Source organism: Phaenicophaeus curvirostris, chromosome 22, assembly GCF_032191515.1.
Source record: "Phaenicophaeus curvirostris isolate KB17595 chromosome 22, BPBGC_Pcur_1.0, whole genome shotgun sequence".
NCBI lineage: Eukaryota > Metazoa > Chordata > Aves > Cuculiformes > Cuculidae > Phaenicophaeus > Phaenicophaeus curvirostris.
The window spans coordinates 524,186-535,495 of NC_091413.1; the positions used below are offsets into that span (position 1 = coordinate 524,186).

Below are 11,310 nucleotides of genomic sequence, written 5' to 3' on the forward strand. Positions count from 1 at the left end.
ATGCAGGTGATGGTGACAATGTCAGTGATGGGGCGGTGGGGGCACCGCGGTGGGCGCGGTGCCGGTGGGGGTGGCATGGGCAGCCCCAGGAAGGCGCGGGGCACTGCTGGCGGGGTTTATCGTTTTAATCGCTGGAAAGGCAGGCGGTGAGGGGCAAAGGGGAGCCAGCCTTGAGCAGCTCCAGAGGCAGGAGGGGCAGGAATGGAGGTGAGTGCGCCGTGGTCGCAACGGCGAGCGGTGCCAGCGGGGAGCATGGGGAGCCGGTGGCGTGGTGAGGCCAGGCGGCACACGGGGTGCCCCACGCCACAGCAGCTCGCTTTGCTTTGCGAGGGGCAGCACGGAGTGGCCACGGGCTGGCGGCAGTGGGACAGGGGCTACGGGTGCTTGTGGCGGCACCGGGGGCTCCTCCGGGTCAGGCTATGGGCCGTCCGCGGCAGGAGGAGGGTCCGAGGCTCATCCCAGCCCGCGGTGGGACCTGCCGGCCTCCTCCCGCCACGAAGAGCTGGGGTGCGGCATGGCGTGGCTAGTGCTTGGCTATGTCCCCCTTCTTGAGGATGATCTGCCGCTGCCAGGGTGCCAGCTTTGTCTCATCGTACCCGAGAGTCCTTAGCTTTTCTGACTGCTCCTTCTCCTTCTCCTCCTCCTCTCGCTTCAGCTTCTCCTGCTCTTTCCTGCTCAGCAGCGGAGGGCACAGGGCACCATGGTCACCGGAGCCACCGTGCCCACCCACCTACCCAGGGAAGGGGTTCTCGGCACTCACCGTTTCTGCTCCCTGTGAAGGCAAAAGGAAGAACGGGGTTAGTGTGGGCACGGGGTGCCTGGCTGGCACGGCAGCACCCGAGCCCAGCTCACCTCTCCTCCTCCAGCTTCTTGCGCAGGATGTCCCTCCTCCAGGCCGGCATGCTGGCCAGGCGCGCCTCCTCCTCCTTCTCCTGCAACAGACACCGGTGTTACCAGCACCGCCGGGAGCCCACCCTCTCCGTGTGGCATCACGGCGGCATGTGGCACCGCATCCCACTGGCAGCCGGGCTGAACCACGCTCCCGGCACCGCGCTGGCACGTGGCTCGGCTAATGAAGCCCCTCACCGCCCACCGGTGTGGGGAGGAGGAAGGAGTGCGCGGCGCGGCCAGCCCTTCGCACACCACAGCTTTATTGCACTGACACATGGGGCCCCACACTGCCCTGGCACCGCACACGCCACGCCGGAGGGGAGCGCCCCCCGCACAACACACACCCACGGCAAGCAGCACACTGCAACCTCAGCCCGAGGCCACGCGGACCAGCACCGAGCCCTCCGCCGAGCCACAGAGGTGGCTGAGCACACCCGGGCACCAGCTCCTGCCAATGCCGGCGCCTGCTCCCGGCCATCCCCATGCCACTGGCACAGCCGCAGTGCTCCGCCGGGGTCAGGTGTCCGACATCTCTGCTTCCTTCTCCTTCCAGAAGGAAAAACTGCGGTCGATGAAGCGGCAGACATCCTCCTCGCTGAACTCTCCCAGCTCCAGCACTGGCACCGGCACCGGTGCTGCTGCCCCATCCCCTCCTGGGGCTGTGCTGGGAGGCGCTGGTGGGCTCCTGGCCACCGTGGTGGGGCCGCCCCCGAAAAACTCCTCAGCGAGGTCCTCGAAGCCATCGAGCCAGTGGCGGTGTCCAGCCTCGACCTGCTCCAGCACGGTGCGGTGGAAGTGGCGGACACGGTGCCAGCTGTGGCTGCCGAGGCGGTCGAACATCTCGTAGCAGAGGAGGTGTCGGAATCGCCGCTCCTCGGGGCTGAGCGGCATCTCCAGCAGCTGGAAGTAGCCCAGCATGAAGAGGTCGAGCGGGAGGCTGTCGTGGGGCATGGGTGAGCCGCCGACGTGTGGCAGAAAGTGCTGTGGCCAGTACAGCGCCGCGGCGCGGCTCAGCCGCCGGAGCTGCCGTCCTGGCACCCGGCGGGCGACGCTCCTCCAGCGGGCCAGCAACCGCCCCGCTGCCAACCGCCGCCTTCCCGGCTGCCACGGCCGCTCTTCCCCGGCCGCCGCCGCCGCCGCCGCCCGCTTCTTCCAGTGCTCCAGGAAGAGGAAGACAACACGCTCCTTCCGTGCCACAGCACGCTCCTTTGGGCCCCTTGGCTCTGGCGGTGCCGGCCGGCACCGTCGCGGTGCCCCGTCCCCGTACTCCTCCTCCAGGACGGGCTGGCGGGTGCTGCCGGGGAGCTGCGCTCGCTTGCGCTTGGTGACCCTGGGGAGGGGCGTGGGGGACTCCCCTGGCCCCTCGTAGTTGGCCTTGAGGCTACGGACGGAGACGCCGCAGCCCAGGATCTCACGTTGGGCATTGTGCCGGGCGTCGTGCCCGCCCACCGCTCCCCACAGCCCCAGGCCCTCCTGGCTGCCCAGGGTGGCCGGCAGCGTGGCCGCGCTCCAGGGCAGCACGGGGTACTGGCTGCCGCAGGCCGGAGGCTCCTCGTGGGCCAGGGCGAAACGCTGCGGTGCCAGGGCGGTGGGCGGCAGCAGATCCTCCTCTGGCCACCCCGGCTGCACCTCGTGCATCACCCGCAGGCTCCCCAGCTGCCTCTCTAGGTACCGCATCTCGTCCCACAGCAGCTGCCCGGCAGGACCCGGCGTGTCCTCGCAGGTGGGTGACCTGCGCTGGCACGGGGGTGACGAGCGGCTTGCAGGCTGCGGCGGGAAAGAGGGCGAAGGGGTTCCTGAGGCTGTGCCGCGCACACCTTGTGTCGCCGCTGCCGCACGCGGCACCCCCACGGCACCACGGTGCTGCATGCGGGTCGGGGGGGTCCCCGGTGTGGCAGGGAGCCAGGGGTAATGCCACGCACTCTCTGTCGCTGGGTCCTGAGACACGGGGCCGTGCCCGCACCACGCTTGCCACTGCACCTCGTGGGACCCCCCTACCTTGCGCCGCTGTTCCTCTTCCTCCTGCATGCGGAGCTGCAGCTTGCGCACCATCACCTGCCGCTTCCACTCCGGAATGGGCCGACCCTGCTCATCGTGGCTCGGAACCAGCACCTCCACCTCCACTGCTGCCCCAGCGCCTGCTGCTGGCACCGGTGAGCTCCCGTTCAGCACCGGCTCTGGCGAGCCCCCTGCCAGGCAGCGTGGTGGCCCCGTGGCCTCAGGGGTGGCCGGCGGGGTGGGTGTCCTGGTGGGCGATGGAGAGGACAGCGGAGACTCTGCCTGCGGAGGAAGGAGGGAGGGTGGGTTGGCGCCTGCTGTGCCATACCACGCCACGCTGCCGGCTCCCCAGCTCTCCCACTGCCACCTACGTTGGCCCCTGCCTGGCCACTGCCGGAGAAGATGGTGGTGAAGCCTTTGCTCTGTGGAGTCGGCTTGAGGCTCTTCCCAGCCTTGATCTCAGCCAGCAGCTCCGAGTTGTCGCCGGTGGGGGACATCATGTTGAAGGACTTGGTGCCTGAGGGGGGTAGGGCGGACAGTGAGCACCCCAGTGCTGGCAGCCCCCAGCCCAGGGGGTGGTGGGGTGGCTGATTGACCCCGACCCCTGTTACCCCCATCAGAACAGCACTGGGCACCCCGCTCCCCACACACACGCGACCCTGCCAGACTAGCTCCAGGCTGACCGGGTCCATAGGAACAGCAGCACCCAGCTCCCCAGGTCCATGGGACCCCACCGCAGCAGTGCACCACACTCAGCACCTGGGTCTGCAGCACCAGCATCCCCTCACTCAGCTCACTGGGTCCATGGGACCCCACTGGAGCAGCCCCCAGCCCCGAGTGCCACCCGCAGAAGGATGCCCCATGTCTGACTGCAGCCCTGGCATGGGAGGGCAGCCCCGTGCCACATCACTGGGGGCCCAGACCCCCTACACATCCCCAGCATCCCCAGAAGCTGTCCGCCCACAGCCTGTGCCAGCCCCACCGGCAGCCCCAAGGGCTGCGCAGCACCAGGGCATCCAGTGCCCCCAGGGACACCGGCACCACTGCTCGCTCCACCCGCTCCGTGAGCACCCACCGTCCGTGCCAGCCATGAGTGGGTCCCTAACGGCCCATGGTGCCGTGCCAAGGCAGAGCCCCCTCCCTGGCGCCTGCGGCTCGCGCCGCTCGGCCGCGCCGTGCTGTGACCCGGCAGCGGCAGGTGCTGAGCGTGCAGCAGGGTGCACACGCTGCCATCCAGTGCCAGCCGAGCCCCCCCGGCCCCGTGAGCCGGCGCTAATAAAGCGGGTGCTGAGCAGCGGCCAAGCCCGCCGGCAGCGCTCAGAGCGGGGGAGCAGCGGGTGCGCTCACGTGGCGGGGTCACGCCGGCCGGCTGAAGGTGAACAAAGGCCCTCTGTGTGCGGGGCCGTGGGGATCGGGGCCCCGTGCCCAGCGGCTCTGGCAGCCCCGTGCCGGCTCTTGGTGCGCCCGCATGGCAGCGCCAGCGCAGCAACGAGGGCTCGCGGGCAGCCGTCAACGCCCCAGGGCTTTGGCGAAGGTTGAGCCCCACGGCCGTGCCCGGCACCCCCTGGGCAGGAGGCACGCGGGGGGCTGGTACTTACTCTTCATCTGCCTGAGCGCCTTTCCTTCTAGGGGGAGAAGCAGAGAGGCAGCGCAGGGCGCGCGGCAGAGGAAGGATTTGGCCACCGCGAGACAAGAGAGAAGAGAAGCGGCCAGCAGTGAGAGCAGGCGGGGGCGGGCGGGCATGAGGGCCCCCGCGCCGACACCGGAGGAGAGAAGGACAGAGAGGCCGTCAGGAGCCGCGCGGCCAGAGCGCCACGGGAGGAGACGCGCCGCCATGGAGCAGCCTACGGGACGGTGCCCGCAATCGCTCCCCTCGCCCACCCAGTGCCTCGCCACTTACTTCCCGTGGAGGAGGAGGAGCGGCGAGGGCCTGCAGGGGTCTCGGCTGGTGGGGGTGGTGGCGGGGGTGGCGGGCAGGCGGCATCGGGCAGTGGGGGTGGTGGCGGCGGCAGCGGCAGCTCAGAGCCAGTCTTGCTGTCCCCGTTGCGCATGGTGTCGGTCGAGATGGGCGACGCCTGGAAGAGAGCATGGGCAGGCGTCGCCTGGAGCCGCTGAGCCACGTGCAGGCTCTCGGCGTGGGGTCTCACCTCCTCGCTGTGCGCCATCCGCCGCGGCCCGGGCTGCTCGGCCGTGCTGTGCCCCAGGTGCTTGTAGTAGTCGCCGGTGCTCGGCTGCTTGCCGAAATTCCTCGACCTCCTGGTGGAGTCAGCCCGGCGCAGGCCCTCGGGGCTGCTCTCCCGCGATGCCAGCTGCAACCGGGAGCGCGGTTCAGCACGGCTGAGCCTGGCGTGCGGGGCTGAGCTGTGGTGGCACTGGCCTGGGCTAGTGGTGGCTGTGGGGCAGATGCCCAGGTCGGGGGATGGCAGGCAGGGGCTGTTCGGCATGAGGCTGCACACCAGGCAGCGCCTGGCACTGTGACCCATAGCGTGTGCCCAGGAGAGCCCAGCCAAGCCTCCCCTGGGATAACCCCCTGGGAACAGGAGCCCCGGCTGTGGATTACCAGGAGCTTATCTCCCCAAACCTCCCTCTGAATGGGGGTCTCGGGCAGCGCAGCCTTGGCTCACCCCGGCACATTCCGCAGCGGCTTTGTGGGTTGTGCTGCAGGGGGCTGTGCCTGCTGCCTGGGCTTGAGGTGCTGCAGCGGCACAGCCCCGCGCCCTGTGCCGGGGGCCCTGCTATTTGCATTTCTCCATGTGCCACCTCTGCCCGTGGCATTTGCATAGCGAGCCTGGGCACCCAGCACCAGCCCCAGCTAAGTCAACAAGTGCCAGCTCGGCGCTTCCTGCTCCAGCTGCCGCGGGCGCGGTGCCAGCCCCAGCCCGGCGCGAGGGTCTGTGCCGCTCACCCTGCTGCTCGGGGCACCCACACCTCTCTGGCGCCGGACTGGCACCTGCCCACAGCTCCCCAGGGCTCCAGACCCCCCCGCAGGGCCGCTCGTTACCCCAGTGAGCGCTAATGAGCCAGGTTTGTGCAAAACAAACCCGACGGGGTCCTGAGCCCCCATGGCCCTGGCACACCCTGCTCTGCTGAGACTCCCACCCCATGTGCCCCAATTCCCCACAGCACCAGGCTCTGCCAGTGCCCTCACTCCAGCCGCACACCGAGCTCCCAGCTCCACTGGGGTGGTGAAAGCCATGGCAGGGGTGGGGGTGCCCCAAGCCCACCACGTCCCTGTGCGCCCCCGGCCCGCGCTGGCAGGCTGCACCCTCCTTACCTGTGCACGCCCGGCTGAGCCCTCTCAGCTCCTGGCAGCACCGACTGTGCCACCCGACACCTGCGGCGCGGGCGACACCGGAGCTGGCTGCTCTTGTTACAGCCTGCGCAGCCGCCCACGCCCAGCTCGCCGCGGTGCCGGTGGCATCGCCAGGGCCCTGTGGGTGCGGCTGCAACGGCTGCCGTGCGATGGCCTGCACGGTGCCACCAGGTGCCCCAGGCAGCGCGGTGATGGAGTGGGGCTGCCCGGTGCCATGGTGGCCCTGGAGCATCGCTAGCCCCTTGGTCACTGCTGATTGCACCCCAGCCCCTTGGTGTGTGCCAGCACCGTGGGCACATGGCCTCAGGCTGGGGCTGTGCCCTCCCAGTGTCACCAGGAGCTTGCAGATCCCCACAGGGATTGGTGCCCAGTGTTTGTCACCCCGGGGCTCGTGCCCCTGGCTGTGTGGGTGGGAGCTGCAGTGCGTGGGGCACAGGGTGTTGGGCACGGGGCCGTACCTCTCGGCGCAGCGCCTGGCTCTCCACGTGCCGCAGGTTGTTCTTGGCGCGCACGTAGATGTCGGCGGTGTGGGGGGCGGCAGGGGGCGCGGGCGCAGGGTAGCCGGGGGGCGGCGGGGGTGGCCGAGTGCTGGGGGGCGGGGGTGGCGGCGGTGGAAAGGTGGGGGGCGGCGGTGGGGGGGGACCCTCGCCCACTGGCCCCCGGCCCCGTGGCCGCATCTCAGGGTCCAGCATGTCCATGTACGCCTGCATGTCCGCCAGCACCGGCTCGGGCACCCCTGCGTGCGGGAGGGAGTCAGGGGGGCTGGCCCCGCTGCCCCCACCCCGCGTCCCCCCAGCCCCACACTCACGGGCGGCGGGGGCCCCCGCGGGACCGCCCCTCTTGTCCCCGGTGCTGGACTGGCTGGAGTGGCAGGAGTCGTAGTTGGAGAGGGTGCTGGCGGGGGAGCCCACCTCGAAGCGCGCCTGGGGCACTGACGCTGTGGTGTTGGGTGATGACATGCCCGAGTCAGGCTGCCGGCACTCCCCGTCCGCCGAGGGGTCTCTCGACAGCACGCGGTGCTCGATGCTCTGCCGGCACAGCCACGTGGTCAGGCAGCGTGGCGGGAGCGTCAGGGCCCTGCGGGCTGCCCGTGCGCTCGGGGCTGCTGCCGTACCATGTTCTCCACCGTGCGCAGGTACTGGGCACAGTGGCTGTGGCCGTTGTAGTCAGCGAGGTCAGCTGCCGTGTAGCCATCCTGGTCGCGGATGCTGAGGTCGGCGCCGTTCACCACCAGGATCTGGCAGCACTGGGGAGAGGAGGGCACATAGCAGGGCCGGCGGGAGGCCCCTCCGCGCCCTCACACCCTGCCGGGTGCCAGCACCCACCTCCAGCTCGCCGTTCTCGGCAGCATCGTGCAGCGGCGTGCCACCCCAGTTGTCGGTGGTGATCTCCCCGCCGTGCAGCAGCAGCCAGCTCAGCACCTTGGAGTGGCCGCGGCTGGCGGCGAAGTGCATGGCCGTGGCCCCCTCGGCGTCCCGTTCCGACAGGCTCACCGTGGTGAAGCTCATCTGCACGGGCAGGTGAGCCGAGAGCCGGCACCGCCAGCCCCTCACCGTGCCGCCACACGGTGCCCACCAGCGCTTACCAGCCAGACGATGACGGTGTTGTGGCCCATCTGGGCAGCGGCGTGCAGCGGGGTCATGCCGTCATGGGCGCGCGCGTGGGGGTCAGCCCCGCAGTCCTGCACCAGGTACTGGATGATCTCCAGGTGGCCCTCCTGGCAGGCGAGGTACAGCGGGGTGGCCCCTGTCTTGGTCTGGGCACTCAGCGTGCTGCAAGCGGGGCACAGCGCCCGTCACACCCGGCCAGCACCAACGGCAGCGCACGGGGAAGGGTGGGCACGGAGGGCGCACAGGATGGGGGCACAGGAGACGTGTAGGGGCCCAGGGGATGCACAGGGCACAGGAGACACACAGGCTGTGGGGCATGGGGACGCGTCCCGGTGAGGGGATGCACAGGGGACACGTGGGTTGGCAGGACATGGGGATCCAGGGGATGCACAGGAGACACGTGGGCCGGGGAGCACCGGGACCTGTGGGGGTCCAGGGGATGCACGGGGGACACACAGGTTTGTTGGCAGGACTTGGGGGTCCGGGGATGCGCGGGGATGCGCAGGGCAGCGTGGGCTGGGAGCTGGCCACCCCACAGCTCCCCACGGGGTCCCTGCACAGCGATGGCTGCGGCAGTGGGAGGTCACTAAGTTAATCAGCTGCTTAGGCTAAGCTCCTTCCTCCGGCTGTTTTTGGACACTGCAATTTAGCAGTATTTTTAAATAAGCAGCTTAGGCAGTGCCGGCTGCAGGGGAGCCGGCAGGGAAAGGCCAACCTACACCGTGGTACAGGTCCCTGCATCCCACACCCCTGCCTCCGGCGTCCCTGCTGCGCAGGAAGCTGTTTTATCAAGTGCTCCATAAACAAACCTGTTGAATATTTAAAAAAGGAAGAGCAATAAATACTCTGCTCTGTTATCACAACGATCGTGGGCCCTTAATAATTGATCCCTGTAACTGTGAGACGGGCAGCAGCTGGCACTGCCTTCCTGCCACACCGCATGGTGCCCCACGACACGGCACTGCCAGCCCGGCACGGCGCTGGGTGCTCTCCAGGCAGGGGTTGGGGCCGGGATGTGAGGAGACAGCGGGAGCACGTGCATGGGTTTGGCCCCTGATTGCTTTTCCCCACTAATCGGGAAGGGGTTAAGCCACTTGGGCAAGTGCTGGTAAAGTGCTTTGCCAGATGGCCGAGACCCCACGCGGGGCCACCAGCTGCCGGGGAGCCCATGGGGCTGGTGTGAAGGTGCGCTGGGAGCACCAGCATCCCACGACAGCACCCAGGGATTGGATTTCATGGCTGTAACGGAGCCTCCGCACGGGCACGAGGACGGGAGTGGGGCCAGCCCTGAATAATTCAGGGGGAAGGCAGTGACGGCAGCAGAGCAACCCCGGCTAGAAGTGTGAAAGCCAGCGTGGGAGGGTGGCCACCGGCACCACACAGGGGCTGACACTGCGGGCACTGAGTGGGAGCCATGGCTGGGCTGGAGCTATGGGGTTAAACCCCACAGATTAATCCTGGATTAATTCTGGGGCTGACGCAGCACACCTGGGCCCTGGGGCATGGGGATAAAGAGCTGGGCCCAGCAAGGCTGAGGCTGGTGGGTGCCTCGGGATGCAGGGGAACTGTGTAAACCTTTTATCCACAGGCTTTGAGCCCACCAGACATGGTGTGGGGCAAAGCACACCCCCAGGCTCCACCTTGTGTAGGGCCATGTGTTATTTCCAGTGGCCTCTGCCTGCTGCGGGAAATAATACTAAGGGCACCTCATCGCCTGCCGGTGCCCCACGGAGAGGCTGGGCACTGTGAGCCTGGTGGGCTGCTGCGCTGCCTGCCTCAGGAACCAGCCTGGCCCCGGGTACCACCCAGGAGGTGAGTGGTGATGCTGCTGTGGAGATGACGGCCGAGCAAGGCTGCCGTGTCCAGCGATGCCTGCAGCCCTGGGCAGGCGGAAAGGTCGCCACTGGCGTGGGGAGCAGACTCTCCTGGGCGGGCAGCCTAATCCATTTACATAACTGCGGGTGGACAAAGGCGGCTGTGTTATCGCCCAGCGCCAGGAGCCCAGGGAACTGACCCAGCAGCCGGCAGCAATATTTCTGCCAGTGCTCAGCGCTCTCCTCCTTGCCCTTTCTCCCTGGGCCATAAAGAAGGTGCAGCAGGCTGCTCCTCCTGATAATGCGGCTGCGTTGCCCTTGGAGCCGAGGGACGAGGGTGGATGCGGAATCTGTGCCCAGCACTGGCGCCTTGCCCGGCGGCTGGAGGCAGGAATGGGGTGGCAGCAGGCATCCTGCTCCCCCACCAGCCCCAGTCCTGCCGGTGCTGGTGAGACCCCAGTATAGAGCCTGTCTCACCCGCAGGCAGCGGGAGCCGTTACCTTGGGCAGTGTCCCAAGAGGAGTCGCAGGGAAGGGAAATCTCCTTTGGCCGCGGCATAGTGGACGGGCAGCGCTCCCGTGTCGGTGGCCGCTGTGGGGTCGCTGCCCCCGAAGCGGAGGAGCCAGTCGATCACCTCGTGGTGACCGAAGCGGGCTGCTAGGTGTAGGATGGTGGCACCGGAGTTGTCTGTGTCCTGCAGGAGGAAGCAAGGTGGCCGTTGGCTCCAGGGAGCACGTGTGGGGCTGGGGGCCGAGGGTGGCCCTGGGGAGGGTGGACTGGCCGACGCGTTGGTCCCAGCTGCACGAAGCAGGCCCGGAGCGAGGGAACGGGCTGCGGGACCAGTGTCCCAGCCGGCGCTGCACAAAGCCCCCGTTGTTCTGGCAGCCCCGGGACTCGCCGCCGGCCCCGCTGAGCAGCCGCCCGGGCGTCCTACGTGCTCGGCGGGGCTGGCCCCCGGCCAGGAGGGCATCGGAGCGTGCTGACCCCGTCCTTCCTGATTAATCCGCGCTCCCAGCCCCTCCGCCGCCTCCTCGGGCCCATCACATGGCGTTAGCCACCGGCCGACCCGGGGAAAGCTGCTTACCGCCCCGCTGCCGCCGTTGTGTAACCCGGGGGGGTCGCTGCCCTCCGGGACGCGGCGGCGCTGCGGCTGCCGCCCCGCTCCGCCCGGTGCTGCCCGGGACCCCGTCGGCAGAGCGGGGGTTCCCCTCATACCCCCCACCCCCCGCCGCGCCCCCGTCGCACCTGCACGCCGCAGCCGCCCTGCGTGAGCAGCCACTGGAGACAGGCGAGGTTGCCGGTGGCGGCGGCGTCGTGAGCCGGGGTGGCCCCGTTGCGCGCCCGCGCGTCCCCGCGGAGCGCGGTCTCTGCCGCCAGGTACCGGAGGCAGGCGAGGCGGCCGGCGCGGGCGGCGTGGTGCGCGGGGGAGGCTCCCAGGGCGTCCCGCAGCCCCGGCCGCAGCAGCCCCGCCGCCCGCAGCCCCCGCAGCGCCTCCACGTCGCCCTGTCGCGCCGCCAGCAGCGCCCGCTCCAGCGCCATCCCGGACCCGGTCCCGCCGGACCCGGACCCGCCGGACCCGGCCGCCGCTTGGCACTGCGCGGCGCTGCCGCCCCGCCGCCCCCCGGCCCCGCCGGCTCCTCCTCCTCCTCCCCCGGGGCCGCCCCTCCGCCCGCCCCGCCCGACG

The 11,310-nt window shown here is 69.6% G+C and overlaps 1 protein-coding gene across 7 annotated transcripts; it reads right to left on the bottom strand.

Moving 5' to 3' along the window:
- Positions 1 to 124: 124 nt before the first annotated feature.
- On the bottom strand, positions 125 to 11,233 carry ESPN (espin). Of its 7 annotated transcripts, XM_069874589.1 has the most exons (15): positions 10,872 to 11,233; positions 10,127 to 10,320; positions 7,788 to 7,974; positions 7,528 to 7,710; positions 7,317 to 7,448; positions 7,011 to 7,230; positions 6,661 to 6,938; positions 5,037 to 5,198; positions 4,790 to 4,964; positions 4,488 to 4,514; positions 3,261 to 3,406; positions 2,890 to 3,171; positions 853 to 932; positions 761 to 772; positions 125 to 671 (listed from the first exon to the last, which is right to left on the bottom strand). In XM_069874589.1, exons 1-15 carry the CDS (start codon positions 11,163 to 11,165, stop codon positions 524 to 526), a joined length of 2,520 nt encoding a protein of 839 aa, XP_069730690.1. In that variant the 5' UTR covers positions 11,166 to 11,233; the 3' UTR covers positions 125 to 523. The 7 variants fall into 7 exon arrangements, with proteins under 7 accessions (XP_069730690.1, XP_069730691.1, XP_069730686.1 ...); XM_069874590.1 differs by lacking the exon at positions 4,488 to 4,514; XM_069874585.1 differs by lacking the exons at positions 761 to 772; positions 853 to 932 and adding an exon at positions 1,381 to 2,658 and having other exon boundaries at positions 296 to 312.
- Positions 11,234 to 11,310: the final 77 nt, after the last annotated feature.